At 34.7% G+C, this 24,855-nt stretch overlaps 1 protein-coding gene across 8 annotated transcripts in view; it reads right to left on the reverse strand.

Moving 5' to 3' along the window:
- Positions 1-24,571, reverse strand: part of SLC35B3 (solute carrier family 35 member B3) — a 50,408-nt gene extending 25,837 nt beyond the window's left edge. For 2 of the 8 annotated variants that reach the window (XM_056823403.1, XM_007487980.3), the window contains exons 1-3: positions 24,110-24,244; positions 5,624-5,905; positions 1,878-1,999 (exon numbers count right to left, since the gene is read on the reverse strand). In XM_056823403.1, coding sequence (XP_056679381.1) covers positions 1,878-1,999; positions 5,624-5,905; positions 24,110-24,205 — 500 coding nt within the window. In that variant the 5' untranslated portion in view covers positions 24,206-24,244. The other 6 variants (XM_007487982.3, XM_056823404.1, XM_056823405.1 and 3 more) reach the window with 6 other exon arrangements.
- Between the last annotated feature and the right edge of the window lie 284 nt (positions 24,572-24,855).

The following is a 24,855-nucleotide window of genomic DNA, read 5'->3' on the forward strand; positions in this document are numbered from 1 at the left end:
GCAATTCATTTGCTTTCATAAATTCTCAATTCTTGGGAAAATGATGTTTTAGTTGAAACTTTTTAAAAAGCCTATATTGACTTAACAAATGTCCTTTATTAAAGAATATATGATTTTTTGTTGAGCAATTACATTTCTAAAGTAACTAAATTGAAAAATAGAATACAAAATATAACCAGCTCTCAGTTATACATGCGAAAAGGGATATGAAGTAGTGAAATAAATTAATAAAATATTTAGTCATGAAATCTAATTTGCAAATATTTTCAAACTCTTCACTGAATATTTAACTATAAAAAGGGATTGTTTTGCTTTCTTCTCTTTCTTGCCTCTCTTGGTCAAAGTGATGAATAATAAAATATTTCAAAATGGGATAACAAGAAAGTTAAAGGAAAGCAAATAACAAACAGTATTCATAAATAATATTATTGTTTCAAAGAACAGCATCAGATTTAATAAAAAATTAAGAAACAAATACCTAAAATTGTATAATATCCTTATTTTACAAATACTTAGGGAAATGCTGGTAAGTTCTACTTTGAAGAGTTTTATACTTTAGCCACAAAACATATGTTGCAGAAACAGTTAATGAAAAATTTTAGTACACTATTGCAGTTATTTTGTTTAAAAAGTTTATGAATTCCTCTCCCCAAAAAAATACCCTATTTTTTCACTTATACTGAAATCTTGACATCAAAAGTTCACATTCCAAAATATATATATATATATATATATTTTTTTTTTTTTTTTCTGGGCAATGTGGACGTGAGTAACCAAATGGATGATATTTGAAGGTTATCAAAATTAAGTCTTAAAGTCCTTTGAATGATATTTGTAAGGCTAAAATTAGTTACATTGGTTCTTTTGTCAATTTAAGTGTTAAAACCTGAAATAGAATGATTTTCACCATACAGGTTTCAACATATCATGTTTTATTTAATAAAACTGGACCAGCTACCTCCTATTTCATGAGCAATCAGGAAATCAATGGGTTTCAAACTTATCCTCCAAATATTAGTAGTAGCATCTCTATTTAATTCTCTATGAGAATTTTTTCTTACCCTTTGAAGGGAGAAAAAAGCAATACCATGGTGTTTTACAATCAGAAATGGAAAGCAAAAGGGCAGAAATTTTTGAAACTATCTTAAAAATACCTGTAATATATTTTCACTTCATCAACTTCAGATCAACCCTAATAATATATGGGAGCTTGGGATTTTAAAATATGGAATCAACAAAAAACACTACAAATTTGAAGAATATTGATAATCACTGCTACAATCCATTTCCTACCATGATAGTTAAAACAAGGATAATTTTGGAAGAAAAAAGGATCTAGTGAAAAAAGCTGCTCTCCTAATATTTATTAAGTGATATATCTAGTTATATTAGTAATAAAGTATAAATTAACTATGTCAGTTACAACTCCATATTTGCATGAATGATTATAGTTATAAAATTATGCTAGTAATAAAGCAATCAAGAAAAACTTGAAAACATAAATTTTGTTTTTACTTTAGATATACAGATTGTTATTTTTTTTTAAGAAAGCAAAATGAATTGTTGGTCAAACTCTAGCTCTATTTTTATATTCATTAGAGATATGCAACTAAAAAAATTTTATTCTCTTAACTAATTTCTATGAAAATTATTGAAGAACAAATAAATTAAGAAGTGAAATGACAACAGAATTGAAAAAGTGTTTCATTAGTATAGAAAAGTAGGGAATTAAAAGCTAACTATCATCACTGAAGTTTATAACTATTAAAATTTTTATCTTCTATTATTGGGTATCAAATCAAATATGCAAAATACTTTTAAGACTATCTGAAACAAAATCAAATTTTATCCATAATTGAACTAGGGAAAAATCATACCTTCTCCTTTTGTCCTGAATAAGCTGAAGTTCTATTAGTCCAAATACAGAGTAAAATCCAAATTGAACTAAAGTAAGGTACCAGCCAAAGGGCTTAAACCCCTCCATTGAAAATATCAGCTCCTGTCAAGAAACATAAAATTATTAGGTTTAAATATGAATACCCTAAAACAATTAAAATACTAGCAACTCAAGATATAAGATTAAAAAAGCAAAGATAAAAGAAAATAAGTGACAACACAAATAAAGGAGACTATAAGATTTTTTTCTACAGGTAACTCAGATTAATAAGCCCATTCAAACATAAACTCTGACACCTACTCTAGAGAAAGCAGCAGGAATATTGTAGGAAGCTACTCTCTATGGAACTGATGTTAGTTGATACTCAGATAAGCCTCCTCTGAAGGATTAATATTACCTGATTACTGAAATTGAAAGAATTGCCAAAATGATAACCAGGGGGTACTTTATTCTGAAATTCCAAGATATGGATTTAACATTTTTTATTTTAGATTTATTAGAATATAAATGTGAGCTCAAGCTTGTTATACTTCCTAAAAAGACACTTAATTAGTTCAACTCAATTATTCTCAAACTGTATCTTTCTAAATGTGAATTCTGTAAAATCTAATTGATTTGAATTCCAGTAACAGAGAATTGAAGTATTTTAGATGTGCAATGAGATTTAGTTTGCCTTTATAAATATTTGTATATTAAACAAATAGCATAAATAATTCCCCTTGGAAGGAGAAAATTCAACCAGCTTGAATAAGCTGTTTTAAAGCACTTTTAGAAGCTCATAATGTATATGTGAAAAATTTAGACATGTCTCCTCATGATCAAAACAGTTATTATGACAAAATTTAAAAATTAATTTTTAAAACAATTCTATAATTCAAACTTCTTGAACCAGACTCTATGCTTACAAATTCCTCTACAAGAATGAGATTTTGCTGTTGAAATAAGTTTAACAAATATGAATCTTTGAAGATTTAAATTACCCTAAAATGAATAAAAATATGCTTGAAATAAAAAAGAAGTCAAATAAGAGAATTAAAGAGTCTTTTGTTTCAAAACAAAAACTAAACAAGAAAATTCTGAGTTTTATATTCTTTAATTTTATTAAACATATTTTAAAGTGCCCTTTGGCATTACTGTCAAAGGAACTATTAATTCTTTTGTACACATCAATCTGTACAATGTCTTGGTTTCTTTTGGATGAAAGAACATAAACTGAAATCATAGCTCTCAAAAGTATGGTTTGGCATTCAAAATAAAATATCACTATCACTATGTATAACTAACCTATCTTATTTATCATTAGTAAAGATGTAGAGTTTTACTTTAAATGAAGAATATTATTTATATAAGAATATGGATTTCAAAAATGAAAATGGAAAAATAGTTTGAATTATGATTACAAACATTTTAAGTTACTTCCATTGAATTTTGTGCATGCTATTTAAAGCGGTAAAGGAAAATGGCTATTTTTTATTTATATTTGTTACTTTAAATAAATGGTTCCTCAATAAAATTGTTCAAATTGCCAATTTCTGTTCTTCTTCAAAAATGTAATAACTCATTATGTAAAAATGGGACTTTGTAGTTAAAATGTCCTCAAAAAGGAATTTAAATTATGCAACCATAAACTAATAGCAAGCTATTTATGTATTTTTTTCTAATAATAGCAGTCTTTTAAATGTCAATTTTAATCAAAACTTCTTGTTCTGTATATTTTAATAAGCATATGAGAAATACTAAAAAAGGAGGCTTTGAATGGGACATATAAATGAACTTTTCCTAAGGTTATTTTAATGATATTCTCTTTATTCTTCAATAGATATACCTTTTAATATGGTGAAATTAATAGAATTTAAAACTTAAGGATTAAGAAGGTAGGTTAGAAAAATATTTTGCTGTGACAAGACACTCACTCTTTGGTCCTTTGCATGGACCAGCTGACCAATTTCATACAGCATTCTACCTCTTTGAATTCCTCCCCTTTTTAAAAACCTGCTCAAATATTACTTTCTATAGGAATCCTTTCATGACCACCTCTAGTGCCTCAATCTATTAAGGTCTTCTTAAATTTACTTTGCATTTATTTTAATCTGCTTATTTATAAATAGCTTGTTTTCTCTAATAAAGAATAAGATTCTTCAGGTTAGAGATTATTTTTCTGATCTTTGTATCTTTAGTGATTAACATAGTGCTTGTGAAAGCTGGTAGTGAGTAAGTGCTTATCAGTCTTTTGTGCTAGATCACCATGTAGATAAATTTACTACACTGTTCTAAGCCCTCTTCATTCTTCCTTTTATACAATTTCACTTGGCACATCAGTTTTGATGTATTCAATTATCTGCAATATGCTATTGATTCTTTAAATCTACTTATTTAGGCCCAGCTTCTTCACTTATTTTCAATCTCACATCTCCAACTGGATGTCCTGTAGTCTTAAATTCATTATGTCCAAAGCTGAATTCATTAATTTCCTTACCAAATCCTGACCACTCCCCCTTCCAAACTTTTTTATTATGAGAATACAAGGTTTACAACCTAGGTGTCATCCTAGACTCTTTCATACCCTGTATACATAATCTAGTGCCAAGGCCAGTCTATTTTACTTTTGTAACATCTCTCAAATATTCTCCCTTTTCTCATCTGACATGGGCCCCATTCTGATAGTGGCCCCCATCATCTTGTACCTGGACTATTTCAATAGCCTGCTGATTGGTTTGCTTGACACAAATTTCCTATTCCACCAAATTGCCAGTGTTTTTTCTAAAAGTAGAGGTCCAGTCATGTCACTCTTCATTCAGTGAATTCCAGTGGCTCCCAATCATATCTAGGATCAAATATAAAATCCTGTTTGGTGACTTCCTTCCCCCATTCTTTCTAGTCTCACACCTTATACTCCAGGTATCCTTTAATCTCATGACAATGGCATCCTTCTTGTTCACTGAGCAAGATACTCCATCATCTTTTGGCTCCAGACATTTTCACTGGCTGTCCTTCACACCTGAAATATTCTCCCTCCTCCTCTTTGCCTTCTGGATTCCCCAGCTTTCTTCAATTCTTAGTTAAAACCCTACTTTCTACAGGAAGTTTTTCCTAGTTTAATTCTAGTGCCTTCCCTCTGTTTATTTCTGATTTATTCTTTTTATAACATGTTTGTACAGTTGTTTGAATGTTCTCTCCCATTAAATTACAAATTCTTTGGTGAATGGTATCTGTTTTTTGTTTTTCTTTTTATTCGTAAGACTTAGAACAGTACAGTGGCAGGCACATAGTAGTTCCTAATTTGTTGACTGGCTTGTTAATTAATAATAATGTTTTGGAAACTCCTCAGGGCACAAACTCAAATATGCCAACCTCCTTACTTACATTTACTTTAACTTTCCATATCTTTAAAGGAAGTTTGAACATTATAAAGTAGTCTACTTACAATTAAATTTTATAACATTTTCTCTTACTAATAATAATAAATACAAAATATGGTTCATTCTTTATGATAATTATGTTCCTTTTCTTGAATTGTAAAATTAACTCATCCTATTAGAAATAGCAGCAAAACTGATGTAAAATGTAGACATAAAAAAATGTTTATCTTGGATTTACTATCAGTAAAACTGAACATCTACACACACATGCATATTTGTAGCATATACATATATATACTATCCAATAAAAATAAGTGGTATCAATACAGAAGAAATAAATGAAAATGTGGTTATTTTTTTTCTTTACCTGTAAATATCCATAGATTAGATAAAATACAAAAACTCCTGTAACACATATGAAAAACTGCGTGGGTTTGTTAAATTTGCTGAGATTTATGCCAAGTACTACAATGTCATCTATTGACTTGATGTGTGGTGACATAGCTTGGGCTTTGGAAGAGACACTGATAGAAACATATTTCCTGGAGTTGCTGAATTTCAGATCCATTGTTCCTGGTTTGATGCATTCAGTGCTTATGGAGCTACTGTTCTTAGCGTTGAGTTCTTCCTTGGAATGTTGATCAAAGTCCTAGAGAATTAAACAAGCAATAGAGGTGTGAAATTCAAACCACAGAGTGAAATGAAATTTATTTTATCTTACACTAAACATTGTCTTAAAAATTACATAAACTGGTCTCACTCTTAATATAAAAGCATCCATGTACCTTTCATAACCATCAAAAATATGTGTGCTTATGCTTACAATTCATCTTCTCCTGTTTAAGATGATGAAGTCACAATATTAAATAGCCTACATCAGACTCATTTCCATGGCAACAAACCAAGAGTTAAAATAGGATTGCTAATTTAATCCTAGGATTATACATTTTAAAGAGTAAATAATATACATATATGTGACTTGTCTTGTCAATATTATGCCAAAATAATATCTATATTTTAAAATACATTGCTTTCTATATTAGTTTGCTTCAAAGTAATGTTTTAATTTTTGATGAAATCCTTTTTTTAAAAAGAAAAATATGGGGGCAGCTGGGTAGCTCAGTGAATGTGAATTGAGAGCCAGGTCCAGAGAAGGGAGGTCCTGAGCTCAAATCTGGCCTCAGACACTTCCTAGCTGTGTAACCCTGGACAAGTCACTTGATCCCCATTGCCTAGTCCTTCCTGCTCCTCTGCCTTAGAAGCAAATACACAGTATGCATTCTAAAACAGAAGGTAAAGGTTAAAAAAAAAAGAAAAATATACACTTAGTTTTTGCATGTAAAATTTTAAAAATAGTATAAAAAATAACTTTTAATATAGGTTAAATATTCACATAACTATTTTAAACAATGATTTTAAATACTCCAATTCAACTATTCCCATGAAAGACTCTATCAAAACCTTCAGTAAATAGCACCACAGAGAATCTGACAAAACCTACTTCTGACAACTACTTCTCTGACCCTAGATAAGTCACCTACCCTTACCCTCCATCACCTTCAGTTTCCTTATCTGTAAATGGAAATTATAGTTGTGGTACCTATCTCATGAGGTTATATGTGAGGTTCAAATCAGAAAATATATATTTCACAATTATTTTTATTACTATCAGTTTTAATTATTTAAAAAAGAATGTTGGACTGTGATAGACATATCTAACAATTATTCACTGAAAATACTATGCATTAATTTGTACTAATGCACTAAATTTTAAGGTAAATAAAAATTAAGAGATATATGTATATATATATATATATATATATTTACAGAATAAACTTTAGTCATGGCAGCCTATAAGATTCGATAACCAACAAGCAGTTATAGTGTTGGAGAAAATGTACCATTCCCAATTATATATTCCTTCATATTGAAGGAAACCATAAGACAAGGAAATTGTAGCTAAACAGAAGAATGGCGTATAAAGTTGCCTCTGACAAGTAATTAGCAAGTTTTTATCAGATGCTTAAGGTGGCAAGAAATATCATTTAATAGTTTACTTTGTAACCTCATCTTAAAGTACTCCTGGTAAGTGTATATAAAAAGTAACTGCAGCCTATGTAGCAAATTCTGTTTTATTAGATAAATTAGAGAAAATTCTATTAAAATTTTTGAGAATGTTTTCTGTAAGAGAAAATCCATAAATAGTACTTGGTAACATTGAAGAAAGGTAGATGAAAAATAGATAAGTTTAGGATTAAGAATTAAAGATGTCTTATGCTTATATATTAAAAACTTTTTTCAAAGAATGGCATGATAGCAATTACCAAATAATACTAACATTAATAATGAATCTGACTTTATATTAGGGAATAACTAATTACTAATATTGGAGTCATTTTGGAATTATTTTTGCATAATTAGATCATCAGCAAATTAGAACAAAGATAAAAAAAATTAAGAGCAGATTAAAAGAAACAGTAAAAATGAAAAGATGGTGTCCAACTTCAGAAGCTTCAAACCAATCTCCTCATAAGGCTAAATTCTGAAAAACGGAAAACATAAAAATAAAGGCAACTATAGTCATGACTATGTCATAAAGATATTTAGTCAACATAAAGGAATCATCATAAAGAGGTCAAAAGAGCACTAAGAAGAAAGTTGAAAAGTTCTGGACATGGTGAGAACTAAAATATCACAAAAATTGAGACTGATGATTCTTGATAAATAGGGAACAACTAGATACCAATGTTGGAATAATTTCCAAATTATCTGTCTACGTGGAGACATTTCCAATTGTATATCCTGGAAACATTGCAAACTCAACATGCCCAAACCTTAACTAATTATCTTTCCTTTAAAGCCTTGCCCTCTTCTAAATTTCTTTCTCTCTTTCTGTTGAAGGTACTATCCTTCCAATTTCCAGGATTCATAAGCTCAGTATCCTGGACTCCTTACTCTCCTTTACCTCACAGATTCAATCAATTGCCAAATGTTGCCCTTTCTACCTTCTTAACATTGCTTCCATCTGACCCTTTTTATTCCTGAATTCCAACTTTAGTTTAGACTATCATCACTTCTTGCTTAGATTATTACATGACTCCTATATGATATCCCTTCTTCAAGTTTCGTTCTTCTATAGTACATTTTACAAATGGTAGTCACGTTTTTCCTTAAGTATAAATCTGGCCATGTAATTCACCAACTCAATCAGCTCCAGAGGTTCCCTATTGCCTGTAAGATAAAATATAAGCATCTCTTCTTAGCTGTTAAAGCCTTACATGTCTTGGCCCCAACCAATTTATTCAACCCCATTAATGGTTGAATAAATTAATCTTTGTAATCCAGCTAATTGGCTCTTTGTTCTTTAGTTATAACACTATCTTTCCACATGTTTGTCTTTATACTTGCCCTCTGATTCTGGAGTGATCTCTCTCTCCTTTTAGTTCATGGAATCCCTCTCTTCCTTTAAGATTCAAGTCAAACTCTATCTTCTGTATGAAACCTATCCCGACTCTCCTAAATTCTAGTGCCCTCCTTTCCAAACTACCTGTATTTAATTTCCTTTTCTATATTTGCAATTCTTGAATTTATATTTATGTTGTGTATATTGTAAAATATATTTGTCTCTCCCATTCAAGTGTAAGTGCTGTCCAAATAGGGATTATGTCTTCGTGTGTATATCTCTACAGCCTAGGTGTTTGACACATAATAGGGACATAAATAAATACTTGTGAATGACTGATTTTCTATAACATACCTAATACACAATCACCTAGCCTTTTTTTTTTAAAGATTTCTAATGAGAGGTAAAGTATTACCTTCCAAGGCAGCCCATTCCATTTTTGGATAATATGGTATTAGGGTATTTTTCCTTATACCAGGGCAAAAACTGCTTCCTTGAAACTTCCTTCCCTCAATAGTTCCCTCCAACTCCTACCTTGCTCTAATTTTTGCCTTCTGGTAAGAAGAAAAATAAATCTAAACACCTCTCATGAGTCAAATCTACAAATACTTAAATACAGCTGTGACATACTCTTTACTTAGATGTTTCCTTTTTCATGCTAACCCTCTCTAGTTCAAATAGCATGGTTTCTGGGTATCTCCTTGACCATTCAAAAGTTCTTTTGAGAGAAATATTGGAATCATATTGAACAATATAATCCAATAAACATTTACTCTGTGTTGGGGATAAAAAGACAAAAGCAAAATAATTCCTGACTTCAAGAAGCTTCCATTCTATCTTTTTATCTTTGATGCCTAGTATATAGTAAACACAAAGTTTACTGTCTTGTTAATCTTGTGACATAACATTCCTCACTTCTCTTTAGTATTCTGAAAGACCAGGACTTACTTTTCTTGCCTGTGTAAAAATGGAGATTTGAACCCTGGACTCCAATCCCCAGAAGTCCTTGGCCACTTCCCAGAATGCTTTGTAATCTCACTGAGATCATCACCTGGGCGAGATCAAAATTTTCTATTTAAACTGGTTGTAAAGCCTACCGGCCCCCTTCCTACTTCTGCCTCCAAGCAGATGCGGCTCTCCACCTAGAAGGCAAGATGTGAGTGATTGTGAATGGGCTCTCTGGGCCTAGGTACGTGCTTTTCTTATTTTGTATTTTCTCTATTTCTTAATCTTTAAATAAACCTCATAAAAATATAATACTTCTAGCACAGAGAAACTTTACCTACCACAGATTGGCCCAAATTCCACGTGGACTGGGGGCAAGGGATCGTAGGAGGAGAGAAAGAAAAGGGAAAGAAGAAAGTGACTTTTCCAAACAGGAACTTAAAAGCATGGATATTTTACAAGGATATCTTTTAATTGCATTGATCCTTTTATTGACTTCACCTGCATTTCAGGAGAAAAATTCAGCTCGCTACAACTCTTTAATCAACTTTGGGGAGGCAGCTGGGTGACTCAGTTGACTGAGAGCCAGGCCTAGAGACAGGAGGTCCTCAGTTGAAATCTGGCCTCAGACACTTCCCAGCTGTGTGTCCCTGGGTGGGTCGCTTAACCTCCATTGCCTACCCCTTACCAATCTTCTGCCTTCTGACAATAGGCATCTAAATGGATAAAAACCCAAGGAACTTTAAAGAGACTGGAGGTTATATTTTTAAGGCATTTCAGACTTCAATGGTTTATAAAAATCTCTGTATTCTATTGCATTTTGTTGTTTGTTTTGTTTAAGATTTAACTTTGTGATTTTAAGTTCATATATTACTGCATTCAATATTATTCTGTTATACTGTTCATTTTAATATACTGGGTTTTAACTACTGTTATATTCTGTTGCTTTTCCCCTATAACCATTCTGAACAAATATTATTGAATAAGCCCACATATGAAAACACAGCTTTTCTATTTTTGACTTTGTAAATTGTCACATAGAGGATAGATGGACTTCATCAGAACTGGTTACAATTTTATAACAACCTTTGGAAAATTTAATGTGCTAAATATCGCAATTGATTTTAAGGTTTTTAGACATGATTTTTAAAATTTTTTAACAATCTCTGGTTACTTTGCCTGCCCCTAACATGAGGTGTAAGGCCCATTCTAGTAGCTAAAGTGAAATAAAATTATAACCCCAACCCTTCCCGCATTTCTAAATATGTGAATGGAAGTTGGGCAGTTAATCTCAGGGCATCTGTATCCCCAAAAAGCCTCCAAAAAAAGGAGCACTTCTCATTTATAACTCTTCAGCTTATTTTACCTCCACCAGAATGATATCTAGATATCTTGATGGTGTTCTAAACCCAACATAAGTTTTACTTTGTTTAAAAATATGTTTATTACCAAGGTTGAAAGATTTGCTATGTTTGTAAAAAATTGTGACAAATATCCATTAGTTCATAGGCTTTTAAAAATGCCATACAGCAACTTATGTGAAATATGATAGTGTGTTTGTTTGCTATTGTAATTAATTGGGCTATTGAGAATTTTGGGGATATTGATATCTACATATTTGTAATATTGTTCTTTATTAAAAAAAAAAAACCTTGTAACATTTATTTGCTCATAATCACAGTGGATCATGGCCAGATATGAAGAGGAAATGGATCTCATTTTTGGTGAGACAGCCTTGCATTCTATATTTTCTTAGCCGACACAGTGTGTCAATCGTTATAAGCTACATTCTTGAATTTTTAAAACTCTTTTATTATATTTTTCTTGCATGTGCAATATACTATTTCAGTTTTTTTATTTTTTCTCTCCTTTTTATATTTGAGGCACATGTCACCAGCATTAAGATTTTCTTTAACTTTTTTATTTTGCAGTAATATAAGTTTAAGATACATTTGCTAATGCATGCCCCAAAAGCTAGAGACTATAAAAATGACGCCACTAATTTTAAAAAATTTATGGGACTTTACTTAATAATTCTGTCTGATTCCAGGACAAGATATACACAAGAGCCATTGCATAGGGCCAAAGATAAACCAATCCAGGATGGATTGATGCACTTGCAAGCCAATGCAAAGGTCTTGAACCTAGTGTGAAGACTCGAGGTTACTATGTTTAACATTTGTTACGACATAGGCTTTCCTTGTGTCCACACTCACTCTGAAAATACTTACAGATGAGTATCCCCAAAAACTTGACTCCTACATGGCTTCTATAATCTGGTCCCTTTTCTGTCTTTCCTAGAGTGGTAACTTTCTGTAGTCCTGGCTACTGACTGGGTAAATGCATCATTGCTTAGATCATTTTAATTGGGCCCTGACTCAAGGACCTGATATAGATTTACTTTTCCTTTACTTAGAATTTTTACACATAAGACTTTAATAGTCTATATTTTCATCCAGAAATTTTTTTCTTTTGGATTTTTCTGATGCCTTTTTAATTTCTCTTACCAATTGATTCATATACCTCATACCTCAGCCATGCATTCCTAAGTGATCCCTGTGTTTTTAAATCACCCTCAACATGGGGAAATTTAAAAAATATTATTTAAATTGCAAAGTTTAAATTCCTTTTAAGAAGAATTTTAGGTAAAGAAAGATGCTACCTCTCTGAATCCAGAAACTGAACTGTTGGAGAAGACATCATAAAGAAGCCTCCAGACCACAAGCTGCACAAGAAGATCAAGAATGAACTTTAGGTGTAGTTGATTGAACATTTATTTGTATGTATACTTTCATGCCAAAGGGGACTGCCCCCTAACTGGCTTTTTGTCAATGCGTCTAGCAATTAATGGTTTTGTTATTTTTTTCTTATCCTCAAATTATTGTAATCTTTAAATTGATTATGTTTTCATGATCCTTTGGGGAAGTCCTTCTTCCCAAATGATCATATGGAGAATTGTAAAAATGGAGATTTGAACCCCGCACTCCAATCCCCAGAAGTCCTTGACCACTTCTCACAATGCTTTGTAATCTCACTGAGATCCTCATCTGGGTGAGATCAAAAATTTCTATTTAAACTAGTTGTAAAGCCTACCAGCCCCCTCCTACTTACACCTCCAAGCAGATGCAGCTCTCCACCTAGCAGGCAAGATGTGAGTGGCTGTGAATGGGCTCTCTGGGCCTAGGCATGTGCCTTTCTTATTTTGTATTTTCTCTATTTCTTAATCTTTAAATAAACCTCATAAAAATATAATACTTCAGCAGAGAGAAACTTTACCTACCACAGTTTGGCCCAAATTTTAATCTTAACACCTGCCAGGAGGCCAGGACTACAGGTGCCTTGGGATACAATACTATCACAGCCCAGCTCAGTTGAGGACTATGCTGAAATATTAATAAGCCTTTATTCAGGAAACACTTTGAACTTTGTAATCAACTATCTTCAACTGAAGATAATCTTCAACTGAAGATACTCTTCAATTCACAGATGCTTTGCCTGGACTAATTCTGTAATGGCTAGCATACTAATGCTTCTCTTATTTTCTCTGTCTCAGTGATATTGAAACCCTAATTACCAAAGAATAAACCTCACGCGCCAATACCACTATCAACTCCTGCAGGGCACGGACTATGTATTTACCTTTCTTTGGGCACTTAGCACACTGCCTGGCAAATAAGGAAGGCTTAATGAATGCTTTTTGACTCTACCCTACCCTAATTTTCCACTATACATTTGCCCAACTTTTCTATTGTGTCCTATGGAATTTCCATTTGTGACAAGGAAATCACTTTAAAAGACTGATATATATTAATTTAAGGTCGTCAAGGAATTCAGCTATGTAATTCCTAAATGAAAACTCAAGTCAGCAGTCAACCTTTTATGGAGTTTTTAATTACAAACAGGAGGAAGAAAGGTATGAGAGAGAGAGAGAGAGAGAGAGAGAGAGAGAGAGAGAGAGAGAGAGAGAGAGAGAGAGAGAGAGAGAAGGGGGAGAAAAGGGAATAGGGCTTAAATACCCCCTCTGTTTAGGCTGAGCCAAAAGGTCCAAGCCCTTAGATAGCTGTGGCAAAGAAAAGAGATCAGTCCCTATCACTCACGTGACCAAAATGGAGAAACAGTCTCAGGGACCTCCACCTCCAGCCTCCTTCAGAGCAAAACTTCTCAGAGCACAAACTCTCAGAGCAAAACCTCTCGAACCCCCCAGTCCTCAGACCCCGCTATCTTTAAGGACACCATCTAAGTTCCCTCCCCTCAGTTCTCACATCTACCAATCACTGTCCATGTCTTCCCTATGCCAATGGTGGCTCTAGTTTAACCCAGGACCGCCCAGAGCTCTGTGGCTTTGCACATGTCTGTTGAAGGTCATATTCTCAAATAATTAAATCTTGATCCTTTGCTGCAGCCCTTCCTAAATCCTTTTACTCTGAGTAGGGTGGAGATTGTATTTTCCAAGACCTGGTTCTGTCATTCCAAGTATCTCTATTGTATTAATTCTAAAATCAATCATGACTCAAAGAACTTCCTGTTCTATGCTTAAGCATAGGTCAAAGCCCTTTCCATTGTTTAGCAAAAGGTTTCTGTCCTAAAGTAGTCTTAGGTAGGGAGGAGAAGGATCCTCCCATGCCAAAGGGGTTCACATTCCAATAGAGTTCTTACTATCAGTAGGACATTTTTTCCAAGTATGAAATTTTCCAATGGTGAAATTTCCAACATTCATAAGTCTAAGAAATTTTAAGGTTTACACATTGAATAATTTAATTTCTTTTCATTTTGATGTCTCCCTTTTATACTTCTTGCATATTCTGACACTCACTAAGAGCTGGTTCCCTCTGAATGGCATTATATTTGTGGCCAATCTCTCCAGTATTCTTTTATGCCTTCAACTCATTCATCCTGGTTGGGGAGTCAAAATACTCTTTTTTCCTTACTTATTGCTAATTCTGAGTTTCCCCTCTCCTACCATCACTCATCAATTTCTCCTCCTTTGAGGATCACTCTATACATGTCAATCATACAATTAAGATCTTGCTGGCCAATATCTATTGGTCCTCAAGACACAATCTCTCCTTCCTGTTCAGTCTTTGTCTGGCAGTCTTCCTATCCATTCCAGATCCCATCCTTATACTAGGGAACTTTGAAATACTGATATTCACTTACTTACATACCCAGATTTCTCAGTCCCTCATCTCTTAACTTCCTCTCAGCTACATAGAGGAATGATCATAGAGCTTGTCAAACTTAAAGTATTTTTAAAATATTGAAAATCATATTATTCTCTTAATCTTGCTGTGGCCCTTGTGTTCTACTTCCATGTTCAAGAACTTCTTTAACATTATCTTCTAATCATTGAACATATCCCTATGCCTTAAAAGGCATTTTTTTGTCCTCATCATGATATTCAGTTTCTTCACTCCCCAGTGCTTTCACAGACTACTACTCCTGCTTTAACCTCTCCATCCATCCCAATTTAATACTTTCATGAATTAACTTTACATTATTCTTTGCTCTCTAATCCCTTGTCTCCTTATCCTATCACCAATCATGCCTTGCCAAAATCTAACCCCAGATTACCCCTACTATCTTCTTCCACACCTAAGCAGTTCCTGTTGAACAGAGATAAGTCACGAAAGTCCAGAATGGTTTTATCATGAATTTTTCTCAACTGGGCCTAAATGAAACAAAACAATCTTTCTACTTCTCCCTAATCAATTTGATATCTCACTCATCACAACAGTTCCAAACCTTTTGTCTAGTGTCTAACACTGGGACTTGACAGTAGAGGAGGGAGATCATTCCAACCATGAAGAACAGCTGAATAAAATGCTTGAAGTTGAGAGATTGAATGTTTATTTGTAAAAGTGTCAGAAAGCCAGTGTCAATGGATCAAAGTATATTCTGGTTAGTAAGGTATAAGAAGACTGGAAAGAAAGACTGGAAAGAACTAAGTCATAAAGGGCTTAGAATACCGAACAGGGTATTTTGTATTTGCTCTTGGAGCAATAGGAAGCCACTGAGGGGTAAAATAATCAGATTTGCATTTTAAGAAAATTAGGAAAATGCTTTGGTTGAATAGAGAATAGTTTGAAATGGAGAGAGACTTGAGGCACACAGACCCACCATCAGGTTATTATAATCATTAAGACATGAGGTAATGAAGACCTCGACTCAAAAGGTACTACTATCAGAGGTAAGAAAGGTTCTATTTGAGAGATGTTGCAAATGAGAAATCAACAGGCTTTGGCAAGAGCTTGGCTATGAGGGTTGAGGAGTAGTAAGGAATGTAGGATGATTCCTAGGTATTGAGCCTGAGGAAGGGAAGTATAGTGTTGCTTATTACAGTAATGGGAAGGGGAAGGTAGGAGGGAGGAGAGCATAGGGAAAAAGATAATGAGTTCTCTTTTGGACATATTGCATTTAAGGTATTTAATGGGCATGCAGTTTGAGATGTCTGAAAATCTGTTGTAGGTGTGAAGTTAGAGATCCATAGAGATATTGGGGGCAGGAAAGGTGGATTTGAGAATCATTGGTATAAAAATGGCAATTAAATCCAAGAAAACTGATGAGATCATCAAGTGAAATAACACAGGAGAAGAGAACTCAGGACAGAATCCTAAGGGACTCTTAAGGTTAGAAGTTATGATCTGGAAAAGGATTCAGCAAAGGAAATAAAGGAGTAGTCAGACTGGTAAAGAAAAAAAAACTAGGAAAGTGATGTGCTGGAAAAGGACATGATGAGAGATTAACAGTGTCAAATGTTGCAGAAGGATTAAGGAGAATGGAGACTGATAATGTGCCATTGGATTTTGCAATGACACCATTCGGGGAGAACAATTTTGGTAGAACAATAAAGTAAAAAGCAAGATTGTAAAGGGTTAAGAAGAGAGTGAGAAGAGAAATTTGAGGCACCTAGTATAGATGGCCTTTTCATGGAGTCTGGTTACCAAAAAGAGAAATGATAGATATAGGACAATAGTTACCATGGACAGAAGGATCAAGTATGGATTTTTCAGGATGGGAGAAACATGGATATGTCTGTAGGCAGTAGCAAATGAGTCACTAGAGAGGGAGAGTTTTAGTGAGAGGCAGTTAGGTGGCTCAGTGTATTGAGAGCCAGGACTAGAGATGGAAGGTTCTAGGTTCAAATCTGATCTCAGATGCTTCCTATCTTTATGACCCTGAGCAAGTCACTTAACCCTGATTGCCTAGTCACTCTCCTGTCTTGGAACCAATACTGATTCTACTCCACTGATTCTACTATATTTTACCAATATTGATTCCAAGATGGAAGGTAAGGGTTTAAAAAAAATAAATGAGAGAAATATTTTAGAGGAGAACAGGATGGAATGGGATTACTAGAACAAATAAAGCTACTTAATCACATATATAAAAGGATGAAAAGAATCATATCTGAAAATCATTTCTCATAATCTCCCTTGCTCTCTAAGGAAAAAAGGTTACCCTTCTCCTTGTGAAAGATAAATATATACCCTTGATCTCATGCCTTCCTCCACCTTTTCTCTAGTAGACTACTACCTCTATTACTCCGCCCTGCCCCCGCCCCATCTTCAATTCTTCCCATCTAGTGTGGTTCCTTCTCTGTTGCCTTATAATAGTGATAGTGAACATTTTAGAGATGGAGTGCTGGGCCTTGTCCCACCCCATCCCTAAAATTTAGTGCTGTGCCTCCCCTCCCCGTACCCCACAAAGGGGAAGGAGAAAGTACTCCCATTGGGCTGCTGGGCAGAGGGGGCAGGGGACATGAAAAAATATCATCAGGTATGGTGGAGAGAAGGGGGAGCAGCTCTATCCAAGTCTCTCTGCCTTTCTAGTAACAAATGGGGGGGGGGCACCATGTGTCCACAAAGAGTGCTCTGTGTGCCATCTTTGGCACTTGTGCCATAGGTTCACTATCACTGCTGAAAAATAAAAGTGCATGAAGAAAAGTTAGGTGAAAACAAAAGAATATTTGGCCACAGGAGAAAAACAAGTCACTTTAATAAATGTTTTAAAGTACTATCTGTCAGATTCTAAGAAAATGAAAAACAACCAGCTATTGTTTTTCCAACTAAGAACTGTTGAAAGATGAAGTTAGCTAGGTATAGTTATTGTCTTAATTTTACTTTAGTCTTCTAGTGTAACACTGTGATGATTTTCTGAAAGCTACATCTTGTAACCTCTTTCCCAAGAAAGGTTTGAAATAGAAATAATTATACCTATGTATAAAAATGGGTAGAATGCTTCTCAAGGTAGTTTTTAGTCAATTTTATTACCTTCGTTTTAAATTCTCCTCTGGTATTAAAAAAAAAGTTATTTCTTATTCTGCTTTGTTTAGATAGTCCCTTAAATGAATAAATCTTTGCAAAGTAAGTCAACTTATAGCTTTTGTAATAACTCCTTAAAACAAAACTATTCAATAATTATTTACTCCTAAAATGTCTAATAAAGTCAGTTGATTTCAGAAAGATGAGTAGTCTTAATACTGGTTTTCAAAAGGATCATGTATAAAGTATAAAGGTGCTATCTGAATTTCCAAACTTTAAAATTTTTACAGCATATCATAAAACATACAAGTAGTAATTACATAATGTCTGAAATAATCAGCATTGTTTAGTGTTATTCTTCAAATGGCCCTAAGAACTTTAGATAAGTTTTCTTAGTGTAGTATCTAGGAAAAAAAGTCTTTAAAAGTGAGGCCAAAATATGCAAAAGTCAATAAGAAATTATGTATGACATTATAGCTTCAACTCATGTATAAAGTAACTACTGAGCTCAGATAAAAAGACCCAACAGATGTGCCTTTTTGTTTCTTTGTTTCAGTAGCATGTTCCTCTCCCCCTCACAAGAGTCATTACCTTCTCTTTTAACTTTCAATTAAATTAACCATGTCAAAGTTAAGCCCACTAATATAGACAATATAATAAAAATACAGAAAAGAAGTCTGGCCCAGGACTCTCATAGCAGAACAATTTACAGGTGAGAGGCAGAAAATCCAGCTTTGGCAACCAATGTGACCCCTGAGGCAGCATTTCTCCCCTAGTGACAGCGAATGGATGGATATATATAGCCTGAAACAGGGACCTTGATTACTATGTGAGCATGTGCAATAAATATTAAACACTGAGGCACTACTAGTAAAAATTAACTTTAAAGATGGTATTTGATGTCTTCAGTTAGCAATATTCCTGATTTGTGTTTCCCTGGTACACTTCACCCCGAACCTCCAATACCCATCTTTCCCCTCTCTGAACTTATTACCAGAGTTTTAATACTTTATCTACTTGTGTTGGACATGTGCAGCTAAGGCCCTCTGAAATCTGATGGAAAATGTCTGCAAAAAAATAATATTCCCATGATTAGGTCAAGAAAGAAGTGGTAAAGGTTATGAAACACATTCACTTATTTACCTGGGGAAGCATCTTTATTAATTGCTAGGCAATGTCTTGAAAATTACTCTTAAGAACAACCATAACTTGTTTCTATTTATAAGTTATTAATCATAAATCTACTTTTCCATTCTCAAATACCACCCAAGATTAGATAAGTCTACCTTTGATATTCATCAGATCTTATACCTAAAATATGCTCAATCTTTCCTATACTATACAATACCAATTTGAACCAGATGCAACCAACTCTTGTCTATCTTCCTTGAACTCTCTCCTCCCTTTCTCAAGCAAACTACTTGAGAAATCCTTTATTTGGTGCCTCTACTTTCTCTCATCTCTTCTAAAACTTCTTAATTTGGTCTCACACTTTATCATGTAACTGAAAATGCTAAGTCACTGATTAATTGCCAAGTTATTTTCTCAATCACCTTCAACCTCTTAGTGGCATTTGATACTACTGATCATCTTCTCTTCCTGGATCTTCCCACTCAGTGAGTTTTCCTGACCCTGCTCTCTCTAGGTTCTCCTCTTGTCTATCTGACTGCTTCTTCTATCATCATGCCACCAACACTGAGTGGTCAATACTCAATTCTGGTTCCTCTTTTCTCTCTAAACTCTTACTTGGTATCCCCCTTGGCACTCATCAGTTAAATAATCATTTCTATACTGATGATTATTAAATCTATCTCGTTAAAACTTGATGTCTTGTAAGCAACTTAACCTAAACTGTCGAATAGGATTTATTATCTTTCCCTTCAGAGCCTATCATCCTCCCAGTCACTCAGGCTCACCTCAATGTCACCCAATTCTTCACTATCATTCACCCCACACATATAACGAGTTGCCAAATCTTGTCCTTTTGTATCTCTCAAAATCAACACTCTCTTTTCACTCACACAGCAACCAGTGTAGTTGAGAGCCTCATTACTGCTTGCCTAGACTACTGTAACAGCCTTGTATCTAGTTTCATTTCAATTTTTTTTCTAAATTTCAATTCATTCTCCTTATACCTACCAATGTGATTTTTTTTTTTAAATGTAAGGCTGACTGTCACTCCCCTAGTCCTATGGCTCCATATTACTTCTAAGATCACATATAAATTACTCTATTTGGTATTTAAAATTCTTCACATCCTAGCTCCTTTCTGCTTTCAAGTCTTTGTACACATTCCTCTAGGCGACCCAGTCAATCTGGGTTACTTGTTATTCTCCACAATGCTTTGATCTCTCATTTCTCTAGGTTGTCCCCTATATCTGGAATGCACTTCCTCTTCAGCTCCAACTCTTGGAATGCATAGGATCCTTCAATATTCAATTCAAACATCATTTTCTAAAGGAGGTCATTCCTTGTCTCCCATGTTCTTAATAACTTCTACTGCAAGGTTACTTAGAATCTTACTTGTACGTATCTTTTATACACATACATATGTGCAAGTTAAGTTCTTTTTTAACTCAGAGATTGTTTCTGCATGAAAAGTTAAGGTGACATGTTGGAGGTTTGCTAGCTATGTAATCCTGAGTGAGTCACTTAACTTTTGACTGCCTCAGTTGCTTCATCTGTGAAATGGGGATGATAACAGCATCTACCTCATCTCTATATTGTGAAGATAAATATGATAAAAAAAAAACCTCTTTGTAAATCTTGAAGTGCTATATGAATGTGGTTTTTTCTCCTTTGAATTTCAAGTCGTTATCATAGCACCTGAAACATCAGGGGCTTAAATACTAGTAGACTAATTTTTAAATTGGCTAAGTCTTCCATATATTAAGTCAAAATGTATGTTTATATACATTATATGTAATTCATTTCTGAAACATGAAGAGGGAAATGAGGGGGAGGCATAAGAGGGGAGAAGGGAGAGGGAGGACAGACACAGACAGAAAGGAAAAATATATAGTACTGGAATTGGAATATTGCTAGTACAAACACAAGGACCCTGTTAGTCTCTGAGAATCACTCCTAAGTGGTTAAAGACAGACAATACAGCTCTAACCCTAGCTAGCTTCTCCAAGGATCTGGGAAAGGGAACAAACAGCCTCTAGGGCAAATACTTAAAAAACTGGCAAGTGGGTGAAGGGGAAAACTATTTCCTAAAGCTCCAGTAATCTAAAGAAAGGTGGGATAGCACAACTGGTTGTCAAGGTTCTTGATTAACCAATCCACTGACATATAACTTTTAGAGGAACTTCTTTTAAATAATAGCAAAATCCCTTTATTATGTTGCCTTAAAACACTGATACTTGTACTTATTTTAAATTTGTAATTGTGAATGACAAAGAATTAGGTTTTCTGTAGAATGATTATGTATGATGAAAAATACCATAAAGCAAGGACTCTTCCCTATTCCTTATTAGGTCAACTTTCCTTTCTTTACACAACGATGCAGATCTTATACTTGGTAAAAACTCTGAAAATTTTCTTTGTTTTAAAGTCATCTCTTCTTTACAGCAGAACTTTTTGTGAAGTTGGTATTGCAATATTACATTCGTTTTGCTTAATGTAAGAGAAGCAAAAGCTAAAGAAGCCAGATTACTAAAAAAATGCCTCTGTGATCCCAAATCAGATAACAAGGGAACCAGGAAACCAGATGTAAGTGATTTAGAAAGGAATAGCATTTAAGGGGAATGCAAGCAGCTGTCAGAAGAAGTCTTAATGAATATTATGAGGATGAGGCAAAGTTTTTGGTACTTTCTTGTCTGGACACTTCAGAATTTTTTCAGGTAGCAGTGACAGAAAAACTTTGTTCAATAAACCATTTGCTAAACGTAACAAAATTTAATAACATAATATAGATTCCAAGAGCAAAATTGCAGGAACTCTAAGCTCAGAAGGGTATGTACCCCTCTTAATATTACAAGCATAAAATCACAGCACAATTTAAAATGACAAGTTTTTATGTAAGTGGTCTTAGAGTAGACAAAAGGCACAAATTTAACAAAAATGTTTTTAAAAGCTCAAAAATAGTTTTAGAAACAAAATTTCTGAATATAAATGATTAATTTAAGAAGATTCTATGACAGATTTTATTCAGTAACAGATTGTTACATCCTAGAATGAATAATATTGAATCAAAGAACTCTGCCTACTAACATTTATTGATATGAATAATATTTAATCCAACTGCAAGGCTTAAGTTCTAAGGTATTAGATTAATGGCTTCACTTTGGGGAAATTGTAAAATCCTTTTACTATTTTATTTCACAACCCCTACTATAATTTCTGAAAATGGCTTAGGAAAAATCCTAGTTGATATATACTTTTTAAAAAAATTAAAGTGATAAAAATTAATTTTGCTTTTATACTTTCACAATACTAATAGCTGGTGATTTTAATAACAATTTAGTGTTGTAATCATATGAATGTTTCCACACCCAGGAAAATAGACATCCTTGATGTAGTGCCATAAGATGTTGTAAAACTAGGACTGGGAATCTACTGCCCTAAGGCTTACTATTAAAGTCAACCAAGAAATTTAGGAACTTAAGTTTCCCAAGGGCAGAGTACACTTCTGATATTTCTTTAGTTGAAGGGTCCCTAGCACATAGGATCATAGGATTTAGAGCTGGAAAAGGCCTTAGAGAGCACTTAGTCTAGACTCCTCATTTTATAGACATTACATAGCAGACATTTATTAAATGCTTTATGAATTGAATTGAAACTGAAGCTGAGCTGAAAAGAATTGCTTGAAATCATACTGGGTATAAAAAGAGCATAAGTGATATTTGAACCCAGGTCCTCTGCCCCAAAATCAAGTATATTATATTCACCACATCACATTGCAACTTTGGATGGATCATAATGTATACAATGAAAATCAACCTTCTGAACACACCACAATTATTATTTAATTACTTGATCTAGTTCCACTTTTCTATCCTTAAGTTTTAAAAAAGCCCCCTATCAATGAAATAGTGTTAGAAATAAGATTCCAAATCCATTAAATGATCATGACATTTGGCACAAATAAGCTTAGCTCATTATAGAAGTCTTTATATGATGTAGATATGAGGAAGGGATGAGTGACAGAAATTATATAATTGCTTTACAACTAGTGTTCAGTTAACATATGACGATAATGTTCTCATTATTCTTTTATTATTGTCTATTGTTTTGAGGGGATAAAAGTACATTTAGGATTTAGGATTCAGCACCAATATTATTTTTATAATTTTTTTTGCGATATGGATTTGTTATTTCATGGGTATCAGGAACTTTTGACCAAAAAAAAAATCCTTTTTGTTACTAATTCAGGAGTCTGCCTCTGAAAAACTTCTAGTTTATGAAAGAAATATTGGTTGTCTAAACTTGTTATGGAATTTCTTTAAATGGTTAAGAGAGGCAATCAATGGATTTTTAAAGCTTTTCCCCTCTAATATATTAATAACGAAAACATTTTGCCACTTTGTTCAGAAAACCTGGAAATGTGGGAGGGTGGAAAAGAAAAGTGACAAGAAATATAATAATTAGAGAACACACCCAATTAAGACTGAATTCCTGGAGAAGGGATTGTTTTTGCTTTTCTTTGTATTTTCAAAGGTGCCTGACATTTAAGTGCTTAAATATCTGCTGACCTGGATTGACTTAAATATTTTAGCACACCACGTTAAATATATTTAAATATATGCAGATATTTATATACACAAGAGAGCACTGCTGTATATGCACACAATCAAATGCTCTCAATTGTGTCCATAAACAGATAAGAGAGCTTCATATGCAGACAGATACTTCATTCAACAAGACTTTACAGACTTTTTCATAACACAAAACTCAATTCTTCTATAGGGTAAAACGCAGTGATCTTCAACACGTCCTTAACACGGAAGCGCTCACAGGTACTTTCGCCCTAGAACTAGGAAGTTGTAATTAAATATTGGCCCAGTGCCTAGGCCCTAGAAGAGTAGAGACCACAAAATCTACACTGGCCTTAAAATCAAAAGAACAAAAAGCGGGAGGTGCAGGTTCAGGCAGGAGTACAGGGGGGCTGGGCTACACCGGGAAATGTCGGATAGGTTAGAAAGAGAACGGGGTGTATGTGTTGGGGGGGGGGGGGAAGTTGTCTCTCTGCAGGAAGGGCAAGGATCCGGAGGTGACGCCCGCCTCAGATAGATGTGGTCACCTGGGACGGTAGCCGTGGCCCAGAAGGATCCGGCGATGACCCCCCAAATCCGCCGCCATCACTTTCTACCACCACTGCTCCCACCGCGGTCTGCATCCCGGTGCCTTAGACCACTTCCGCGTGTTATGTACGTGTGTGTGCGTGCATACGTTCATGGGCTGTACGTGTCTGAGTGCGTGCGCACGATCGAACTAGTAGAAGCGAAAGCGAGAACAGCATCAGCCCCGCCTACTGCCCGCCCTACCGCGCGGGGGTCTCTCTGCTCCGGTACCCTCCCCCCTCCCCGGGCCCCGGAGGGGCGTGCGGGGTTCGTTACCTCGGAGCTGGCACGCGCTACGCTTGCTCGCTCTCCCTGTCGGGGTGAGGGACGTGGCGGGGCGGAGGCGGCCGCCGAGGTAGAGGCAGCGAGCCGGCCTCCGCTCACTTAGCCGCTTAAAATGGCGTGGGAGAATGGGGAGCACCTATCGGTTCGAGCATGCTCATCCTACTACTCGGCGCTCTCCGCCTTAGCTGCAAGTCTTGGTGCCCGGGGGAAGGGAAATCGGTGCCCCAAGTGATCTTTCGTGGTCCCGCCTTCGTCGTCGCCGCCCCCCTGGTCCTTAGGAGTTCACTGCTTTTGCAGGTCAGACCCCCTGGTCTGAAACGTGCCTCATGAGTAGAGAAACAAGAATTCCTCAGTTTACCTGCCTGCGTTTCCAGGACGTGGCCACGAGCAATATCTTAATCTGGACCTGCTTTCCTCTCGA

The sequence above is a fragment of the Monodelphis domestica genome, chromosome 3 (assembly GCF_027887165.1).
Source record: "Monodelphis domestica isolate mMonDom1 chromosome 3, mMonDom1.pri, whole genome shotgun sequence".
In the NCBI taxonomy this organism is placed as follows: domain Eukaryota; kingdom Metazoa; phylum Chordata; class Mammalia; order Didelphimorphia; family Didelphidae; genus Monodelphis; species Monodelphis domestica.